Raw genomic sequence first — 20,486 nt, 5'->3', positions numbered from 1 at the left:
CACAAGCGACGAGGATCCCGTCTCAGTCAACGTGTGTGTTGGTTTCTTTTTTATTTTCTTTGTCATCAGGAGAAAGAAAGAGATGGATTTTTTGGTGTCGTTCTGTCGTTCTCGTCAAATCGGTAAGTCTTGGTTGATCATGTCGGACATTTGCACTCTTAGAAAGCTGGTATTAATTTATTACTGACCGGGGTGCATATGTAAATGACCCTACCGGCACCGTCGGGCATAACCGTGTAGTAATGTTGTGGTAATGATGAAAAATTTACCACTCAGAAACAAACTACTACCAATTCGGTAGGAAGTTATTACCAAATCAGTACCAGTACGGACTATGTATCTGACTACCAGATTTTTAACAGTGTGGGTGGATCTTATGTCATCAGTTCATTACTATGTATTCCTTGTAATTTGACTACTTTGTCCGGTACTTTACTGGCCAGGTCACACTTCGCTTCGCATTACCTTAATGTGGAGATTTCTATGAATACAAATTCTTCTGTGTGTGTCTCTTACTGAAGATTACGCAATGCTACATACATATTTACACAAATCGTGCTTTTATCTATCTACCTTGTTCCAAATGATGTAAGATGTTTACCCGAAAAAATAAAAATCTCGTACATAAAATCAATGTTAACTAAGGTCATGAAATCTAAATCCATCCAGCCAGGCAGGATTTTTTTATGTCGAGAAGAACGTGCCACATTTTCCGCAAGCTTCTTCATTTAGAACGAAATCCTACCAAATCTTGAGACAGGGAAGACACGCCGCTGTTACGTGAACGTCGACGACTTATTCTTTACTTTCTCTCAAAAGAACACAACACAGGTAAATAAATGTACAGCTGTATGATTTAACGTGACTTTTCGCCCGTTGGTTGGGTCGTCTATTTACTGTGACATCAGTACACATAATTTGACGAGATATGCACACACACAGCCCAGTTTTTACTATATTCACATTTTTTCTCGTACAGCATGTTTTAATACAAATTAAAATGGAGGAGTTCCCCATAAATTATCAAACTTCCTATAAAACAACCTATAGGAGACCCTGGAGAGGAAAATGTAATTTTCTGCAGTGCATTCTCCCATAGTCTCGGATTTGATTTCATGTTCATCCATCCACCGTTTTCCCTTATATGTAAACCTGCTTTCTCCACCAGGATGTATGTATGTACATATGTAACATTTTATTATTTTCTCTCCCAGTGGTGTGGTGTTTACTCCATCCACTGAACTGACATATGTTGGATTTGTGTTGTGATGTGAGTGGAAGGAATTGAGTGATTGAGATTGAGCCCTTAGGTCGTTATAAATTTCTAGACTTTCTCTCCTCCAAATTCCCAGCACATCGCAGCGTACGTACGACAAGCAGCAACAGACTTTCACCCAGGGGCAGGTTGAGTGAGTGAGCTTCGTGATGAAGTAAACCTACTCCTACTACAAGTGCAAATACGGAGTCAGTGGCCGCGGAAGGGCCATTTGGGGACATTAACATTGTAGGATGGGGGGAGGGAGCGGTTTATATAACATGGGGAGATGATGGGGACATCGAATAAGTGTGGGGACATTGTCCTCACGCTTCCGCGGTCAGTGGATACGCTCGTAACTAACCAGGCACCCTTTAATAAATCGTCGTCGTCCCGAAATCACGGCGGGGTTAAATACGGTGGATTGATTGCTTAGGAACATTGCTTCACTCCTCACCGGATGGATGTCTGTTATTCGGTGATGACTAAAACCTTTTGAATTTTCGATATATTTAGAGCATAAAAATTTCCGAATAATGCAACCTGCTTGCAACATCCCGGCACGCGGAGGGAGCGTGAATCCACGCAGGGATTTCCTCATCACTTATCTATCGTGATCATCCCGTTTTCACGTGGTCGTCTAATTTTTAAGGATTAACACCTTCAAAAGTTGCAAAGTGTTGCGAAATTGGGGATGCATTGCGAAACTGTAAAGTATTGGGAAATCCAATTAAGTAAAAGTTTTTGGTATCTAAATTTATACATATATTACCTCCCTGCCAGATGAAAAGGTCACCCTCTCCAACCAAACTTTTTTGATACTTACCAGTTAATAACGACAAGTTTTTTGAAGAAAATATAAAAAAAGATGGAAACTTTTCTTCCTACATGTTTTATTTTTTTTACTACATTCATGTTTTCCATTATTATTTTTTTTTCTGCTTCATTCACTTGAACAGACAGGAAATAAAGATAAAAATGAAACTACCTGAACTCGAATATTTCGAAAGCTCGTTACCTTACGTTTGCATTTCGCAATCATGAATTGTCGTGATTTTTACCTTAATTGCAATTTGTATAAAACATGCAGCACGAGCACACGGCATGATACGAAATGTAGTAATGATGAATGTAGTACAAGAGAAAAGTTTTGGCTCATTATTCATAATAACAAGTTGACGATATGCATATGAAAATGTGCTCGTATATCAGGGCGAAGAAAGCATAAAAATCTGACTGAATGCTAAAAAGTCAAGTGAACTGAAACAACAAGAAGGTAAGTTGAACATACATATTCTGTAATTTTGAGGATTTTAGGCAGTGGGTGGAGGTGGACTCGGATAGTGTTCGTCTCATTATTATCTACTGACTGAGAGAACACGAGGTCATATAGCAGGCACACACGCAAGGGTAGTAAGTATTTACAGGGAAAAGTATCCATGTGGAGGAGAAAGAAAACTTTCACCTGTTGTTACCAAGAAAGTCGGTGTGCTATGTACCTAAGTAAAATGTGAATAAGGGTTCAGCCAGCCAGGCCGCCCAGACGCTATGGATCTGTGTACTACATACACATATACGATATGTAATCCAATGATGAAATATCAGATCCTGAGAGCGTGATCCTTTTTCAAAAAGTGTTTTAAGAGAGAAGATGTAGCACAGACAGAGGGGATGGATAAGAGGATGTCGTGCTACAAGTAAAATGGTGGGTCGGCATGGTCGTTTAATATTTAGGGTGTACATGTGTACTTCTTCTTAGGTTGTAGTAACAGTGGCCGCGGAAACCGTGGGGACATTAACATTGTAGGATGGGGGGAAGGACGAGTTTATATAAGATGGGGAGACGATGGGACATCGAACAACCGTGGGGACATTGCCCCTTTGTCCCCTCAAGCTTCCGCGGCCACTGGTTGTACATACGTATCTTTTAGTTGGTGAAAGTACCTTCGCTGATTTTCTGCAAGTCTATGTCTTGGGTTAAACCCCTCCACCAAAAAATAACAAGGTCTCCCACCACTCGGAGGATCTTACGTGCAATTTTATTTCGCCAGTGTGAATTGGCTACAAATACCTTGTTTTGCATGGTTTGGTTGGTGACGCTGCAGAATGGGACACAACTTTCACGACCAACTTTCTCTTTCTCTATTTTGAATAGGTTATGTTTTTCTATTGTTGGAGGTCCCAATTAGGCCCTAATAATGAGGAAACGGTGGTAGGTGGGAGATGTGTATTGTCCTGGTGGAGTGGGATGTTGAGGTCGCAAACAAACAAGGCGAGGAATAAATAGGAAACCGTCCGAAATTCTTCGAATTCCGGATCCATTCTCCTGCAAACAACTTTCACCGCACAATTTCTGCTGCTTGTTTTTAGTCTAGGCAAAATCCGGTAAGTTAATTTTAGAAGGTTCGAGATGATTTAAATTTACTATGCATTTCGAAACGTTAAGTTCGCATATTTATAATGGAAAAACACGCAACCTCAACAAGTCTATACGATTCCAGGATCAGTGAAAATTTCCAATCTCAGCACATAGTGACGTACGAACATAGTTAGCGTGTGTACACTCGAGGCTGTTTACCATGTGGAGATTGGATTGTTAAAAATATATTTGAATTGTTTACCTCAAATGGATGGATTCAAAGGATTAATAAAGATGTGGGGGATGAGATGATATCGCTCCCAAGCAAATATAAAATTCCGGCAATCAATCGCAATTTCCGGTTTTAACTACGTCACGTCTTACCGCAAACAATTATACCTGAGTAATGGAGGGAGAATTGTCTGTTTCGCACATGTTTGAGCAGGTTTTCGCACAAAAAGTCGTGTCTCGTTTGCAGAAAAAACCTGATTTTCCAAAAATGTGCTAATTTTATCCGTCTCACATCACATGTTTGGACAGGTTTTGCCAGAACGAATGAATGCAAATCCTGTCTCGTTTGCAAAAAAAAAAATCTGATTCTGCAAAAAAATGTGCCAATTTTTTTCCGCATATCGATTTCATACCTGTGGGAAATGTCATAATTATCATATTATATTAACCAAACTTTACATATCCCTCATTATTCAGTACATATGCAATTGGCTAATCTTTTAATAATGAATCCAACTAATTTCTTCGCATCATTTACCAATCTTAATTGAGTTGTAGCAAGTAATTAAAAGTTGTAAATTAAAGTTGAACAAATTATGATGCAAGATCAGAAAAAAATTGAAAGCAGAGATAAAAACCGTACGTGCATAATATTTCTGGAGCATAATTTCCCCTGTTACCTGTCCACCTGAGCATACATAAATATAGTACTTCCATCCATCCATATTTGCATACATACAAATTTGCATACACACATATAACGAAAACGCGACACGTATCACATTCATGTCTGCCTTTCATAACTTTTTAGTACTTTTAGACTTTCTCCATTCGTAGTGGAAAAGGTTAAGAAGATGGAGCAAGTTTAATCAGGCGAAGCCAATTAGTGCAGCAGCAAGTAGCAAGAAGCAAACTCACAAAATTAATGAGACCATTATACCAACAAACTCCTACTTACTTGTTGGCCGGCCGGTGAATAAGTAAAGTAACATTTGACCCAAAACTTTTTACCTATTCGGGGAACGAAAAAATGAAATAAGTAAACATGATGATAACCAGTAAAAAAAATAAGTGATCATCTCATCACGGCTCAATCACTTCGTAACCTTGAAATAATGAAGTCAACTTTGGAGATATGTAGGAATAAATTTCTGCTTTTTTTAAGTGAACCAACCCAATCATAAAGTAAGTAGGTTCGATTTTTGTGTTGGAGGATGAAGCAACTTTCTCGGAAAAGATAAGGATTGATAGATTCAGATTCGTAGTCTCAATTTAGCTCGACTTTTGCCTCACGATATGTTGGTGCTCAACTCGTGTAGGATAAATAGTTGAACCGTGTACGTACTGAGAAAAAAAGTGGAAGATCAAAAGGATTCTGGATTCCTTTTTGCGTTCCGTGGGACGACCAGAATTTTTAAAGGTCTCACAGTTTAAAGGAGACGACGAGGAGTCAATATTACATATGTATGGACGTGTGATACGTGTGTGTTTAAACATCAGAAACTATACAACCGTGAAGTAAAGAGGGAGGTTGGATGTTTGGGAATAACCGATTTTGATGCTCTTTGGATATGTTGTAGGATCCGATGAGGGTACTAAAATAATTGATTTTTTTTTAAATTCAGTTGTCACATTTTAGCCTGCCCATTCAAAGGGGGCAAAAATATTTCGAAAAAAGCCCTGCTTTCACTCATTTAAAGCTAAATTCAATTTTTGAAAAATTCTTGCACTTCCAGATAGTTCCTTTCTAATGTCTAATAACCAATTAAACGTTTTAGAAATTTCAGAAACTTTCGAAAATACTAGAAAAAAATTGGTATCGAATATTATAAAGCAACTATCTGGGTCTATTTACAATGGCGCAAGAATTATTTTTAAAATCCGGATCAAGTTGGGAATTTTAGCGAGTTTTGAAGATCATAATTTTGGTGTTTTTGCCCTCTTTGAATGGGTGTGGTGCCAATTGAATAAAAAAACTCTGGCGTTTTAACACATCCAAAAGGCACCAAAATCTGTTCTTCCCAAGTAGTGAGGCTTTCCTCCCAGCTTTCCAAAGTCACCTCCCTCTCGTATTAGGTATTATTTTCAACCTTTTATACATATATATACCGCATATCTCCTCCTCTAATTCGTTTCGTCTTTCGTCCTCCCACATGCATAAATTACACCCAGTCCCGAGAAATTCGATACGATCCGCAGTTTAGTTTTGAGATTTTAAAATGCACGACTCGACCATTAAAGTGAAATGGAACCAGATACATAAAGACTGAAATCGAAGTCGATCACTTGTCATGATTCGTTCGTACGATGCGATGAAAAGGTTAAGGACATGACTTGAGGACGAATATCTGTAAAAGATGCAGTGTTTAGATTTCAAAAAGGGTGGATAAAATGTCATCTCTTTCAAATATACGTCTAGATTTTCGTTATGCAGCAGCAGCTTACACAAAATTCAGACCTACCTACCTACTTTCGAATTTGTATCTCTGCAAACTACTGAAAGTGAATACGTCTTTCACAAACATTGAAGAAAGGAAGAGAGAAAAAGGAAACATTCAAAGCCCTCCTCTCACCTCCACAATCACCTCACAAAACAGAACAGAAGAGGTGAGTGAGTCAAGTTTAGATTGGTTGGACCATTGACCTGACCTTCGAAAAGAGGGAGGATACATACATATCAGACATAAGCTATCCCACCAACTAAACTTGAACTAACCCACCCTAGAGCCCGATGTGGTCTGGTTTGTTGGTTGACTGGTTGAGTGAGATGATGGAGAAATCCAATTTGGGAGTAAGTTCAACAGGTAAGAAAAAAAGAAAGCAAAAGAAAGAAGCCAATTACTTGGTGGTGTATGTATTCCTTCTCAACGGCCAACACTCACTTTGCACCCGTCAGGCAAGGCAACCACCAACCCCACCGGGATCTTAACTCCCAGGCCACGTACACCCACACCAACCTGGCTGGAGGCAAATGAAAAATAATGTCGTTTTATACTATACTGCAACAGTTTAGTTTGACATTGGGCTACTTTTTCGGTGGAAAAGTGGGTATTTTATACGGTTTACGCTACGGAAAGGTGAGTGGAGGGAGAAGAAAGTGGGGAAACTTGACTTTCTCTTGACAACTGTCCATCCTGTTTTTACATGTTTGGAGAAAAACGTAGTTGTCAGTTCATTTACAAGATACGTAAAGTCAGTACATATGTACTGACTTTATGGACAAGTACAATTTTCCGGAATTTGTACACTTGCTATAAATAATTCTACCTTTGCTATTTAGTTACCTGTATTTAGGTATTTCTTTAATTGGAGAAAGTTGATACGGTGAAAAATGAGCCTGAAAATTCAAATTACTTTACAATACACGTGTACTTTTTTAAAAATCTTATAAACTCCGTTAATCTGACGGAATACTGATTGTATTGTGCTCATCAACTAATGAAACATGACTTTCTCTTGACATCTGTCCATCCTGTTTTTGCATGTTAGAAATATAGTTGTCAGTCCATTTACAAGATACGTATGTACTTGCTTTATATGCAAATACAATTTTCCAGAATTTGTACACTTGCCATAAATAATTCTACCTTTGCTATTTAGTTATTTCTTTAATTGGAGAAAGTTGATACGGTGAAAAATGAGTCTAAAAAATTCAAACTTATTTTACAATGCACGTGTACTTTTTTAGATCTTATAAACTCCGTTAATCTGACGAAATACTGTGCTAATCAACTAATAAGTTAAGTGTGGAAATTTGACTTTCTCTTGACATCTGTCCATTCTGTTTTTACATGTTAAAAGCGTCCATTTACACATATGTACTTGCTTCATATGCAAATAAAATTTTGCAGAATTTTCACACTTGCTATAAATAATTCTACCTTTGCTATTTAGTTATTTCTTTAATTGGAGAAAGTTAGTGATACCTCGAAAAATGAGTCTAAAAAATTCAAAACTTTTTTACAATGCACGTCAGGGTTCGGAAAAACCCGGGGTTTTACTCTGAAAACAACTACCCCGGGGTTTTACTGGGTTTTACTGGGTTTTACTGGGTTTTGGGGTTTTACTGGGTTTTACTGGGTTTTACTCAATGTTTGGGGTGAAATAATAAAACTTACAATGTTACGTCAATTTGTTAAATTAATGAATGTTATCAAGATTTATCAAAAAACTTCAATTCATAATGACAGGAACACAAGAAAAATACGAATTTGATCAAACTCCAAGTTAAGCTACAAATTATGATTTTTAGATCAGAAACAAAAATTCGAAATAAATAGAAAAATGTACGGAATATTAATCAGAGTGCTTAATTCGAGGTATATAGGCACCTGCAAACTGATTCTATAGATTTATCTATTTGAATTTCCGATAAAACTTAGTAAAACCCAGTAAAACCCAAGTAAAACCCCTTTAACATAGTAAAACCCGCTGGGTTTTATTAATTTACTACCCAGTAAAACCCAGTAAAACCCCAAAACCCCAACCCAGTAAAACCCGGGGTCGGAATACCCTAATGCACATGTACTTTTTTTAAAATCTTATAAACTCCGTTAATCTGACGAAATACTAATTATATCATGCTCATCAACTAATAAGTTCTGATTTTATTTCCTGCAATTTTATTTATAATTTCTGTAACGTATCTGCATATGTACATATGTAAAGTGATCACGCTCTCCCCTCATGCACACGGTGTGAACCAATCTCTCTCAGTAATGTAACTTTACTTAAACTTTGACATGAATAAAATTCTTTATTAGTACATGTCGCAACTTTCTTTTTTGATTCGTATCCAGAAATTAAACTCATTTCGCAAAGATTTCGCAATTTCTTTATCCAATTTAGCACACTGCATCTTTCGCAAGATTGATGAACAAATACTTATTTAGCAATCATCTCCCATTATTGTATACACGGCTCAAACTATGTACAATAAACTGGAATGAACCAATTTATCTTGATGAGTAAACGATACAAGATATTTATTACTGCGTTTACTTAAAATGATCATTAAAGTTTACAATTTCCCAACTTTTGAAACCCAATCTGACCAATATCAACCCACGCTGAATACACACTTTAATATCTATACGTACTAATCCTGCATCTAAACAAGCTTTCTCTCATTTTATAAGTAAAGATAAAAATACAGATGATCAAAATCAGGCCAAAATTGCATTTTTGATCTATTTTTCTCCTAAAATAATACCTCTAGAATTGAAATTCTTATTTTAAAATCAAAACCTATTTTTACTATTGCTATTTATTACAAAATATTGCTTTCACCACCACCACCACGACCACCACCATTGCTTTCTCCTATCTACCCGCAACCCATTTGTCCATCACGTGCACATCTAATGGACTCCATCATCCTTCCGGTTAAACTCTGGAATGGAATCAGACCTTATTTACCCGAGGGAAATGTTTTTCTCTCCAGCAAACTCCTACTTTCGAGAGTTTGCTTGTCTTTCTGTGTGTGTATGTTTTTGGTCAAAACCGAGACTATCTACTCGTCCCTCCCTTGTAAACTAAGCTTGTCCAATGTCGGTACATGTTCGTACGTAGCTTAACTGCTGTAACGGAACGGCAAATTTCTTCCTTTTCATTTTGCTGGCTGGCAAGTTGCCGGTGGTTAAAGTTGCTCGCTAAAAAAAGTGGAGGAGGTTTAAGTAAGCAGAAAGGAAAGCAAAATCGAGGAGAGACTTTAGACCCCACGCACATTTTGGAGAAAAGAATCCAATCCACAGTGGCCGCGGAAGCTTGAGAGGGACAATGTCCCCACGGTTGTTTAATGTCCGCATCATCTCCCCATGTTATCCAAACCCCTCCCTCCCCCATCCTACAATGTTAATGTCCCCAGATCTCTCCACGGCTTCCGCGGTCGCTATCCCGACTCAACAAGGTTTTTTTTATAAAAAAATCTCAACTCGAATTGCATACTTAAATATTCTAGGTATGGAAAATTGTATCAAATTTTGTACACACATTTTTCCTTTCGTTCATACATACATGCTTCTCATAATATGATTTATTTATCGAAATACACACGTGTGGGCGCATTAAATGTTTGTTCTAGATTCAGAAATTCACTTGGTTTAAACCGTATCATGACCATCATCGCAGGACGGGTTTCGGTGGGAAGAAGAGCTTGGAAATGTTCATTTGTTGGCTTTTTCTCGTGGAAATGTTGAACAGCTCGAAAACATTTTTGTGCGTCTTGTTCAACAACTTGTCCACTTTTCGCTGTCTTTCTTCTTGCGCTTTGAGCAATTTGTTGCGGGCCTCTGCCTCTTGTCGGGCCGTCATGTGGGCAGCCTTCAACATGCGACGAATGTCGTGACTTAGGCGACTTATTTCAGTGATGGAGATGCGAATGTCGGCCAGTTGACCGAGCGTATCTTCCGGTTTGAGCTGTAAAATATGTGTTATTAACGTAAGACTTGATGACTTATTACTAAAATCGTCACATTTTTAATAATTTCTCGGCTCTGGGAATTTATTTTAAAATTCTAGAAGACAAATTTGTTTGTCAGTAAGTTGATTGGTAGAAAGGCGGTGAGTTTTTTAAGCCAATGTCGATGATTTCCAATTTTTCTGAAGGCTTCTTAAAATTGAGATCTCTGTCAAAAACTGTCAAAATCTGGAGTGTACATTTTTTGAATTGGCAACGACCTGCCCTGCAAATTTGTTGTCCAGAATTTTCAAACAAATTCCCAGAGCCGAAAAATGATTAAAAATGTGCAGATTTTCGCGATTTTCGCGATGAGTCATCGAGTCCTACAAGATAATTCTGCATGGTGACAAATTATTGGACTTACATTAACATGGCGATGAAGAACGGTAACGATTTGCTTGTAAACGTTGTGAATTGCCATTTTGATCTGCCCAATGACCAGCGTTCGTTGGGCTGCGGTAACTTTGATCCTGGAAAGTCCGTCCTCCAACCAAAATACTTTCTCCCGAAGAATGGTGTCATATTCCAACATTTCTGTGAGAAAGTTACGGTAAGCCAATATTTCGTTGGATTTCAGCTGAAAAAGTGAGAAAGAAACCGCAATTATTTTTAGAATTGGCTTAGTTTTTGAGAAAAAAATGTTTACCAAAACATCGTTATCCAGCGACCGCTGGCGTTTCATTACACTTTCTCGGAAATTTTCAGAATCCTTGATAAGCGTGTCTCTTCCATTCGCGAGGATTGCGTAGCGGTCGATGAGATCCTTAATGTCGCCATATTCGCCTTGACTCATCTCCTTGGCACGTTGCAGGTATGTCTTAAAAATGGTAAATCTTAGCAATCGATTGTCCGACATTTCTCGAATTTCTTCCAATTTGTCGATTTCTTTGTTCTTTGCGCGAAGCTCTCTCTCGACGGCGGCAATTCTTTCGGTTTCCTTTTGAAACTGGGTCCGCGCTCGGTCACGACGGACGAAAAGATCTTTGTAATAATTATTGAATTGGGGAATTCGTTTAAAAATTTCGTCCTGTTTCATCGTAGCGGCTTGCCATCGTTCATCCATGAGTCGCTTCTCCTCCCCCCACGCGGCCCGAGCTTTGACGAGTTTTGTATCCAGACATGCAATTTCTTGGTTCGCGATCAACTTTTCGGAGGAAATTCCGTACAATAATTGTTGGTCGTTGTGGTCGGCGAGAGTTCTAACATCGTAAAAAAAGGATTTATGTAAATAAATAAGCCCTCCAGACGAATATAAATAAGTAGCGTCAGAGCGATTCCAAGTCCAATGACTCCATAGATCCCCTCGTCCTCACGGTCAAAAGGTCAAAAATATTGACGGGATTAAATTAGTGATGAAATTTCATTTAAAATTACACCAAATATGACAATTTTATATTTTTTGACCTTTGACCACGCCCTTGCGGTCATGGATTGGTCAAAGGTAAAAAAAAATATTGACCACGTTAAATTCGTCGTGAAATTTCCTTTAAAATTACACCCCTATATGAAAATTAAGTTGAATGTAATTTTGGACCACACCCTCGCGCTGTGGGGGGATGGTCCTATTAGTCCCATTATAAAACTCAACCGAGAACTAAAAATTAGAAGCACAATGGCGAAAGCCGCGTTTGATTATGTTGAACCATTCGAGACGGTCGGACGGACAAAACGATCCCAATAAGCGGCTGACGCTACTTAATAATTTCGCAATGCGTGAAAAATATATAGCAAAAACATTGAAATTTACGGATCGTTATCAACATGGTTTTCCACCCGCTCGTTAAAATATTCAAGCAGAGGTTTCTTCAGGAGACGTGGGGGTCCAAGATTTTTCGATTGTGGTTTCACCACAGGTTGACAGTCGAAGATGTCTTGACGCAACATTACGTATGAGCTGACCTCGCTATCCGATCCCTCTGTAGCAGCAATTTGCTTTGTAGTCGGTCGTAGATATTTATACGTACGTTGGATAAGTGAAAGTACGAACGTATTCTCAGAAAAAATAGGACAATTTCACGTTCCATAAGAATAGGATGCCACGGTGTTTCCATTGACAATGACTGACATGGACACGACAAATGTAAATGGATGTATCTATTGTAATTTCACAGGTTTGGTGTCTAGATAAAAATGCATATATCTTTTATTAAAATCTATATTTGGACATAAATGGATAGAAATTTAGGATATTTTTAACTTTAGCGTATCAAATTACCACCCAAACAAATTATTGGAGAGGAAACAAATACGTAGAATTCCTCAAGGGCTATGAAAATGTTTCCATTTATTTTAAGCCTTCACTATTGTCGCTGTATTGTAAACGGAACGTTAGATATACTCGTTTGTATCATGGAATTGTTATGTTGTGGGAACATTAGTGAAAGGAAAATTGTCGTGTTGAGTTGAAACGCGAGCGTCTTAACTTTCACGTCTGTGTAATTTTGTGGCGTTGCGGTGATTTGAGAACTTGGAGACGATCGCGATTGAATTGATGGCGAAGGAGTTGTGTCAAATTGAGGGGGTGTGGTTGTGGAGGGTGAAGGTGATGTCGTGGGAGGGAAGTACTGGTTCGTGGGGGTGGAGGGTGAGGTTGCTATCGTGGGGGGCGAGTTCGGGGTCGTGGGGGGCGATGGCGAGGATGATGACGTAGAGTAGATCGTGGGGGACGACGAGTACGAATAAGTCACAGCCGTTGTGGGAGGCGAGGTAGCAGAAAAAGTCGTAATCTCCTCGGTTAAACTACTACTACAAGGCAAGCATGTTATTTGGTTGTCCGTTGTGGTGGTAGTATTACAGGGACAATTCTGGGTGGTAGGAACAGTTTGAGGTGGATAAGACGATGCCGGCAGATAAGACGCAGCTTGTGTCGTTTCAGTAATACCGGTCATATCTGTACTATTGAAATCAAGTCCAATTCGAGCACTTGGTGGAGTCATTGTTGGTGACGATGTTGGCGGTGGATTGATAACATCTCCCGATACGTTCACAATATTATAGTCAGTTAAACCCAAATTATCCCAAAAGTCCATCCTACTAATGAAATCGGCATGTTCAAACTCCATTTTCGAAGTGTCATCAATCCGCAACCATTGGAAGTTTGGTCTGGCATTAAAATCGTCTCTGTACGCATTCGAAGTCAAGGCTGGGACCCATCCGTTCTCTTGCTCGGAGCATAAAGAACATTCCGGCCGTCTAGAAATATTGATTGATTTATTTATTACATACATTTTTCCACCCTTAAAAAATAATCTCATCTCATACCCCGTTTCCGCAAAAGAGGTGAACATTTTCACGAATTTCTTTGAAAAGTTGTAATCACTGGAAGAAGGCTCACTCGTAGTGTTCGACTTTGAACTGATTTCCGGGAAGAGATTTGGACTTTTGAACAAATACTGCATGTCATCCGCGTGTGATGGAGGCTTATTTTTATCTGCAATCACGATAATGCAACGTGTTAAAGCCATCCTAGCAAAAAAAGTGTCGATTTACAAAGTACCTTCAGCTGAATACCAATCAAAATGATCGACCAAGCTGTGTGACCCAGTTCGAGTAAAGTTGTACATGTAAACCGGGGCATAAATTGAGTATAACGCGGCCATGTCGCGAGTACATTTGTTAAACCAACGATCCCCATATGCAGCTGACAACTGGGGTGAATCTGCTCTGGAAATATTCCTTTTGGCGAAATAAAACTGCGAAATTTCCGCAGAAACGGTGCAAGGATCGCGAGCGTATTCTTCATAGATGAATGTATTGGGGGCAACTCGACCCCATTCAGTGTTGAGACGTGTTATCAACTTCTCGTCGGATAGGACGCCTACAAAAAAAAATGATGAACGACATGTGCCATACTTTTATTGCTTTTATTGGGGGAAATGTAATAAATCAAAGTGTGGCTGAATTTTATTACCTGCCGCATTAAGCAAAAGTCCTTCGTTGGACGTGAGTCCTAAAATGTATGGAATTTTATTGAAAGCTCCTCTTGCAAGGAGAGTGAAGGGTTCTTCATTTAAAAATGTGTCATCGTCGGTCATATAAGTTTCCAAACTTGGCCCAAATTGTGGATAGCTTGCGTTAAACAACTGTATTTTTTCAAAAATTAAAAAAATTTTGAAAAATTTTAAGCAAATTTCAATCATGATGATATTTACGAACCACCGAATCTGCTGGCACTGTAGCTTCCAAGATGACCCTGGTGTCCAATCTTTGCAAGCATTTTACTAAATAGGTCGGATTATTTGAAGGACAATCGACCGCAACTGCTAACTTTTTAGCGTTTGCTAGAGCCATCCCCGGTTTAAATTGCCTCGTCCAAGGACAAAGGGCAGATCCGGAGTGAGAAATTGCACCGGATATCAGCCCTAAAGTAGCACAATTTTAATCCTATGTATTTAGTAAAATCAACAAAAATCTACCTTTCGCCATGGGGGAAATTGTGAGATAAGACGCTGCAAAGCTTGCACTGCTACTTCCCTCGACTACGACGCGTTCCGGGTCTCCGCCAAAGTTTGCAATTTCTTTTGACACCCATTTTAACGCGAGGATTAAATCTTTTAATCCCATATTTCCACGGGCAGCGGCATTCCCCGTGTTCAGAAAGCCGAACGCGCCGAGACGATAATTCGCCGTGACGACGACCACACCCTCATCCATGAGGTACGAGGGGTCCACGTTTTTTGCATCTCCGAGTGAAAATCCCCCCGAGTGGATGACAAACAAGACGGGGAGGGAAACACTGTTGTTTCGGAAGGGAAGCTAAAAAAAGATTTCGAAATTTGGAAAATATATTTTTTTAGAATTTAAATTTTTATTTAGGGATACGCACATCCGGTGTATACACGTTCAGAAAAAGACATTCTTCTTCTCCGGAAACCTGTCCAGTAAATTCGTTAATTTGAATGCAGGCCGGTCCAAATTCTATCGCTTCTTTCGGCTCATTCCTCCAAGGTACGGGAGACACTGATAACTGCATATCCATAATTTTATATCAACCACCGCATACAAAAAATGTCCATGTTTAGCTCACCCCGAATCTTTCAGGAACTTGTCCATAAGGGATTCCTAGAAATTGAAAGTACTGATTTCCGTCTCGGGACAAAGCCACGCCACCGATTAGAGGACCGTTCTCCGTCTCTACGTAAGCTCGACGAGGCAGACCGTACTGAAGTCCTTCGACAACGGCTAAAACGGTGAACTGTGAGATGACAAGGAATTTTATGAAGACGGCAAAAAATCGGTGAATTTCTGTCATTTTTTAAGAAAAATTTCAACTTTTGATAAAAACCATTAACTCACGCTAACAAACCAGTGACTGAATTCCGACGAGGAAACGGCTCTGTTTTATTAACCGTGAGCCTGTTATACAACACATACCACGACCTTGCCTATGACCACTAGAGACAAGACCACCGACAAATATCAACAGGTATGTACCTCATTTTTTTACACATTCATTAAATCTGTGTGGGTGGGTGACGATGAAATGCCACTTATCGAACGAAAATTAGTTTTACGACGTGTTAATTAATAATAAATAAATAATTAGATGTACAAATTGCTGACAAAATGTCGAAAAGTTTGTCAATAAATATAAAATTATGATCCATTAATAAGTCATCATTTCCGGACTTTTATTATTTAACCAAGATGCACTGCTCTCGATATACAGGAAAACAACAAAGTGTTGATGATTCCTCATCAACAAAATGCAGAGTCAATATGCAAACACTCTTTTTTTATGATGCATCATGTGGAGTCAATCAATATCTACGTTTACAATGACAACACGTAAGTATTTTACTGTTTAAACACTCGTCAAGTAATAAGTTGAGCATATTTTTACTCAAGAATAACATTGCACTCGAGTACAAATCAAATATTAAATTAAACGAGTAAAGACAAATGCTGGATGGATTATTTACTTAATGAAGAATTAATTATTTTTAACCTTCGGAATTTCTTTTTGTTGCATTGATCCTCAATTATGGAGACGATGCAGGTGTCCATATTTAATAGCTGACGAGATTCTGACGGGAGGATGGAAAACAATTAAAATTTTTCCGGCGGTGGGGTCTCCAATTCTCCGAAGAGTTCTCCGCTGTACAATTCGGTCCAAAGTTTCATGCGTTTTACGAACTCTTCAGGTTCGTCGATGTTTTTCGTTTCAACGCCAATGGTGTAAAAGTTTGGTTTGTCAGGATTTTCCAATTTTTTCCACTCCTTCGCTTCGCCCCAGGTTTTGGTAGGTTTTCTAGTGAGTAAGTAATAATAAATTGTATTGTTTGTTGAATTAGTCTCTGCCGTCAGTGGTCGCGGAAGCCGTGGGGACATCTGGGGACATTAACAATGTAGGATAAGGGAGGGAGGGGTCTATATAAGATGGGCAGATGATGGGGGCAGTGGCCCTCTGTCCCCACGCTTCCGCGGCCACTGGTCACTGCAATATTAATAAAATGCGTTTACCCAGTTTCGAAAAAGGAAACCCACAATTTGACCAGGCCGGTCGAAAGTTTGTATTCTGATTCGGTCGACTTTTCCTCCGTAATCTCCGGATACTTGAGTTCTTGTCCGTTGAAGAGATATTGCATATCGTCCAAGTGAGCTAGTCCTGTAAATAAAATGAACAATTAAAGTCCCACTCATGATTCTGTAATGTAATATTTTCGCAAAATGTTTTATGTACCACTTGTAATGTTCGGATATCCAAAAGCCTCCAGAATAATGTGATGCTCGGGATTATGACTGAAATAGTATGGATACACGGATGCATATTTGCTAAATTTTTTTGCAGTGTAACGCGTCGTAGATGCGAAATATCGATCCGTAAACATTTTTATGAGCGTTTGTCCGTCCAAAGTTTTCCCTTCGCCTTCACCGACATAGTGGTCCCACAATTTCTTCGCTACGGCAGCAGGGTCCTTAGCGGATGACTTAAAGTCCAGAATTATTGGGCCAAACTCGATCCAATTGTTGCCGAGTTTCGTCATTTTCTCTGTACTGTTGACCACCTCTGGAAATTGGGACAAAATTTCAATACTGAAAAATTTAAAATTTTACAAAATTTTTACAAGATCTTACTAGCGACGAATGGTAATAATCCATCATGGTCTACAGCTCCCAAAATTACTGGTACTTTATTCACCACCTTTTCCTCAGTGGTCAAAAGTTTATACGGTGAATCCGCCAAGACGACATCATTTTCCGTCTGTCCTTCCAAAACTTGTTCCACGGACGGGCCAAATCTTGCGATTTCTTCCAAATCACTCCCTTCTTTCTCTGGATCGGGCATTTTCATCTTTTTCAAAATTTCCAGGTGGTCCATCCCCTTCAAACACATGACGAGATTCTCCCCACTGTCGATCGGACATCCAACCTGTTCCCCTAACTTCTTGGCTTGACTTATCGGATCTCGAACCATGGAACAAGGACTGAAAGGACTTCCACTCTGAACGACAGCCCCATGAATGAGACCCTTGCTTAAAGGGTTCACCAAGTGAAGAACTGTTTCCGCAGCGCCGGCGGATAATCCGAGCAGCGTAACGCGAGCTTTGTCCCCCCCGAATTTTTCTATGTTCAAATTCACCCATCTCAAGGCATGAGATTGATCTTTGATTCCCATATTTCCTTGAGCGTACATGTGACCAACGTTCAGAAAACCGAACGGTCCCAGACGACTGTTCAGCGTGACCATTACGACGTTCTCGTCCATGAAGTATTTCGGTCCGTAGATTTTTCCAGACCCGTGGGTATGACCGCCGGGGTGGAGCATGACTACGACGGGGAGTAATATTTTGTCCTCGCCTTCGGTTGGGAGCTGTAAAAAAATTTGAATTGCTGAAATTTATTCTTAATTCGAATCAAATTTTAATCAGTTTTATTACACTTGGAGAAAAAACGTTCAAATTTAAGCAGTCCTCTTCACCAAAGAACTTCTTTGAGAGTGGTTCATACTGCGGGCACTGGTTTCCATATTCCGTCGCGTTTTTTATGTCTTCCCAATGATCGGGAATTTCTGGAGGCTGAAATCTTTCCGGGGCCTTGGCGTAGGGGATGTTTTTAAATTGGTAAAACATTTTCCCCCCGCGAGATAAATCCGTGTCACCTTGAACTTTACCGTAATGCGTGTCAACAATGGTGTTATCGACATCTTCTTGTCCTGCTACTACTGTAGTAGCAGCTAAGACCAAAATCAAGGCCAACCTCATTTTTTGCTACTCTGTTAAATTGGTTTCAAAATAGCAAAATATTTAATATTTACAAGTTATTATTTAGTGAAGACCTGGAGAAAAGTGATGTATAGGTACCGGCCGGGTTCTTTTATACCCCTGGAGAATTCAGCAACACACCACATTTCTTGCACCCCTGGAGAGCAAGAACGCAAGGTCGTTCGTTTGATTAATATGGAAGAATTCTGGAGAAGAAATAATTGGAAATAGAGGTCAATAGGACAAAGTTGGGGCAAAAAATACTTCTCCGCTGACAATTACGTAACAAAATTTGTATCTATCTAGTCGCTGCACGTAGCAATATTATCATAACGAATTTTATGGAGACAATGATTTGCATCTTTCTTTACAACTTGAGACGAGGTGTTGTTTTGTATTGGAAATATACTTTGTTGTGAATCACAACTTGTGATTAGCAATTTGTTTCCAATTTTAGCTTCCAAAGCGTATTTGTGAGATTGACTTTAATTAAATTCGTATTGAGTTTTTTGCTCATTATGTTGCATCATCATCTTCATGATGTGTATTGTTCCTTTGTTTTGATATAATCACCACCAGCCACGCCTAATGTCATGGACCCTTAATTGCGACACAGTAATGCATAAATTCAAAATTGACTCATTAACTGCTTGCCACTAGAAATATGCAGTATGAACAAGATAAGAAATGAAATAAGTGCAAAACTAGGCTTCATTTATAATACGAATAAATATTTATTCTTAAATTTATGCCAATTTGTGAAAAATGAACAATTATCTAAGAAAAAATATTTTAGTTGATGTGCACTTGGACGGAGACGCAGATCTCGACAAGTCCAGAAGCGTCGTTGGAGATCTCGGCACGGACTGGAAGGGTGTTTCCAGACAAGATGCTGCAAAAACAACCGCAGAATTACATACTGAATTGTACATAATTAATTTAAATATCAAATTATTTAGTACTCACTCGTTGGGGGTGATGGTGAATCGGACGGTGTACTGGACTCCTGGTTGGACGGACGAGTTTTCAAGAACGGCGTCAATGATGCTGACTGGGAATCCGAGGTAGGTGGCGGAGACCTTGAGTCGGAGGGCAGCGGCGGCAGTGCTGGTGATCAGGTCACCCTCACAAGCATAAGGAGTTCCCGGGGTCATGTAACAAATGGCTCCCTCACAGTTCGCGATCCTACAAATTTCAGATAAGTATGTTTTAAACACAGTTTGAGGTATATACAGTTTTCTGGAAACTTAAAATGCCCTGAGAATGCTTACCTCATTTCTCTGAAGGTGCCAACCCCACCGCATCGGGTGTGGCTAACGACTCCAGCGGAGGCAGCAGCAATGCACAAAGCAAGGACGAGAAGGACCTTCATTTTTGTGATTGATTCTCTGTCGAGGATCTACGAAATGTGAGTTAATTGAAAGGTTTAAAGCAGCAAGCTGAATATGAAGGCAGACCTTCTGCTTTTTATACCTCCATTTTTTTAGGCATATCATCAGGGAAGGTTGGACATTATCATCTCAGGGAAGGCTGGATATCATCATCATCGTGCAAAGGTACGGCTTATCTGCGACAATGGAATCCCGTGCTGCTGCTGGAAACATGATTCTCAAGTTGATGAAATGCCGTTTAATTATTACTGTAGGTATATACATAATAGGAGCTTGATTCACATTAATTATAATGATAAGCGCTCTCAATTGTGTTGGTAATCCCAAAAACCACAATAAAACTCAAAACGATGATGACGACTCGGTGATTATTATGACTCTTTCGAAATAAGTACACAATTTTTTGCCCTTGATTTTCATCCTGATACCGCCGGCAGTTTTGCATATATTGCACAAAATGTAAACATGTAATTTCGAAATATGAAAATAAATCGTCATTAATTAGAAGCAGCTGCTGCAGCCAGTCACGTCCATGTCAAGTGTTGTTTTGGCCATTGGATTTACGTAGTTCAAGTAAATTACGTGC

General features: G+C 39.3%; 4 protein-coding genes across 4 annotated transcripts; all 4 read right to left on the bottom strand.

Moving 5' to 3' along the window:
• Positions 1-9,778: 9,778 nt before the first annotated feature.
• LOC118436646 (coiled-coil domain-containing protein 42 homolog) lies at positions 9,779-12,317 on the bottom strand. The gene is made up of 4 exons (XM_035855143.1): positions 12,053-12,317; positions 10,952-11,504; positions 10,670-10,882; positions 9,779-10,262 (listed from the first exon to the last, which is right to left on the bottom strand). Exons 1-4 carry the CDS (start codon positions 12,187-12,189, stop codon positions 9,966-9,968), a joined length of 1,200 nt encoding a protein of 399 aa, XP_035711036.1. The 5' UTR covers positions 12,190-12,317; the 3' UTR covers positions 9,779-9,965.
• A 107-nt stretch (positions 12,318-12,424) lies between these two features.
• On the bottom strand, positions 12,425-15,621 carry LOC110854145 (esterase E4). Its single transcript, XM_022102547.2, has 8 exons — positions 15,332-15,621; positions 15,131-15,271; positions 14,721-15,060; positions 14,461-14,666; positions 14,216-14,387; positions 13,802-14,122; positions 13,567-13,735; positions 12,425-13,497 (listed from the first exon to the last, which is right to left on the bottom strand). Exons 1-8 carry the CDS (start codon positions 15,554-15,556, stop codon positions 12,606-12,608), a joined length of 2,466 nt encoding a protein of 821 aa, XP_021958239.1. The 5' UTR covers positions 15,557-15,621; the 3' UTR covers positions 12,425-12,605.
• Positions 15,622-16,076: 455 nt separating this feature from the next.
• Positions 16,077-18,598, bottom strand: LOC110853995 (esterase E4). Its single transcript, XM_022102381.2, has 5 exons — positions 18,186-18,598; positions 17,383-18,118; positions 16,988-17,314; positions 16,768-16,912; positions 16,077-16,555 (listed from the first exon to the last, which is right to left on the bottom strand). The coding sequence occupies exons 1-5, from the start codon at positions 18,507-18,509 to the stop codon at positions 16,354-16,356; spliced, it is 1,734 nt and encodes a 577-aa protein (XP_021958073.1). The 5' UTR covers positions 18,510-18,598; the 3' UTR covers positions 16,077-16,353.
• Positions 18,599-19,219: 621 nt separating this feature from the next.
• LOC110853925 lies at positions 19,220-19,959 on the bottom strand. Its single transcript, XM_022102290.2, has 3 exons — positions 19,781-19,959; positions 19,476-19,694; positions 19,220-19,401 (listed from the first exon to the last, which is right to left on the bottom strand). The coding sequence occupies exons 1-3, from the start codon at positions 19,879-19,881 to the stop codon at positions 19,302-19,304; spliced, it is 420 nt and encodes a 139-aa protein (XP_021957982.1). The 5' UTR covers positions 19,882-19,959; the 3' UTR covers positions 19,220-19,301.
• Positions 19,960-20,486: the final 527 nt, after the last annotated feature.

This window comes from Folsomia candida, unplaced genomic scaffold (genome assembly GCF_002217175.1).
Source record: "Folsomia candida strain VU population unplaced genomic scaffold, ASM221717v1 Fcan01_Sc009, whole genome shotgun sequence".
In the NCBI taxonomy this organism is placed as follows: domain Eukaryota; kingdom Metazoa; phylum Arthropoda; class Collembola; order Entomobryomorpha; family Isotomidae; genus Folsomia; species Folsomia candida.
This window is presented reverse-complemented; position numbering and strand designations above follow the sequence as displayed.

Bases quoted from the DNA above. Each gene is read 5' to 3' on its own strand.
- LOC118436646 (XM_035855143.1), bottom strand. From the start codon at position 12,189: ATGTTGCGTCAAGACATCTTCGACTGTCAACCTGTGGTGAAACCACAA. The intron at 10,883-10,951 runs GTAAACATTTTT...TCACTTTTTCAG, and splicing joins CGCTGGATAACGATGTTTTG to CTGAAATCCAACGAAATATT. The intron at 10,263-10,669 runs GTAAGTCCAATA...CATATTTTACAG, and splicing joins TTCTTCATCGCCATGTTAAT to CTCAAACCGGAAGATACGCT.
- LOC110854145 (XM_022102547.2), bottom strand. From the start codon at position 15,556: ATGACAGAAATTCACCGATTTTTTGCCGTCTTCATAAAATTCCTTGTC. The intron at 15,272-15,331 runs GTGAGCTAAACA...ATGGATATGCAG, and splicing joins AAGTTCCTGAAAGATTCGGG to TTATCAGTGTCTCCCGTACC. The intron at 14,123-14,215 runs GTAATAAAATTC...TTTTTTTTGTAG, and splicing joins ACTTTTGCTTAATGCGGCAG to GCGTCCTATCCGACGAGAAG.
- LOC110853995 (XM_022102381.2), bottom strand. From the start codon at position 18,509: ATGAGGTTGGCCTTGATTTTGGTCTTAGCTGCTACTACAGTAGTAGCA. The intron at 17,315-17,382 runs GTAAGATCTTGT...CCCAATTTCCAG, and splicing joins ATTATTACCATTCGTCGCTA to AGGTGGTCAACAGTACAGAG. The intron at 16,913-16,987 runs GTACATAAAACA...TTTTATTTACAG, and splicing joins ATATCCGAACATTACAAGTG to GACTAGCTCACTTGGACGAT.
- LOC110853925 (XM_022102290.2), bottom strand. From the start codon at position 19,881: ATGAAGGTCCTTCTCGTCCTTGCTTTGTGCATTGCTGCTGCCTCCGCT. The intron at 19,695-19,780 runs GTAAGCATTCTC...TGAAATTTGTAG, and splicing joins GGCACCTTCAGAGAAATGAG to GATCGCGAACTGTGAGGGAG. The intron at 19,402-19,475 runs GTGAGTACTAAA...TTGTTTTTGCAG, and splicing joins TTCACCATCACCCCCAACGA to CATCTTGTCTGGAAACACCC.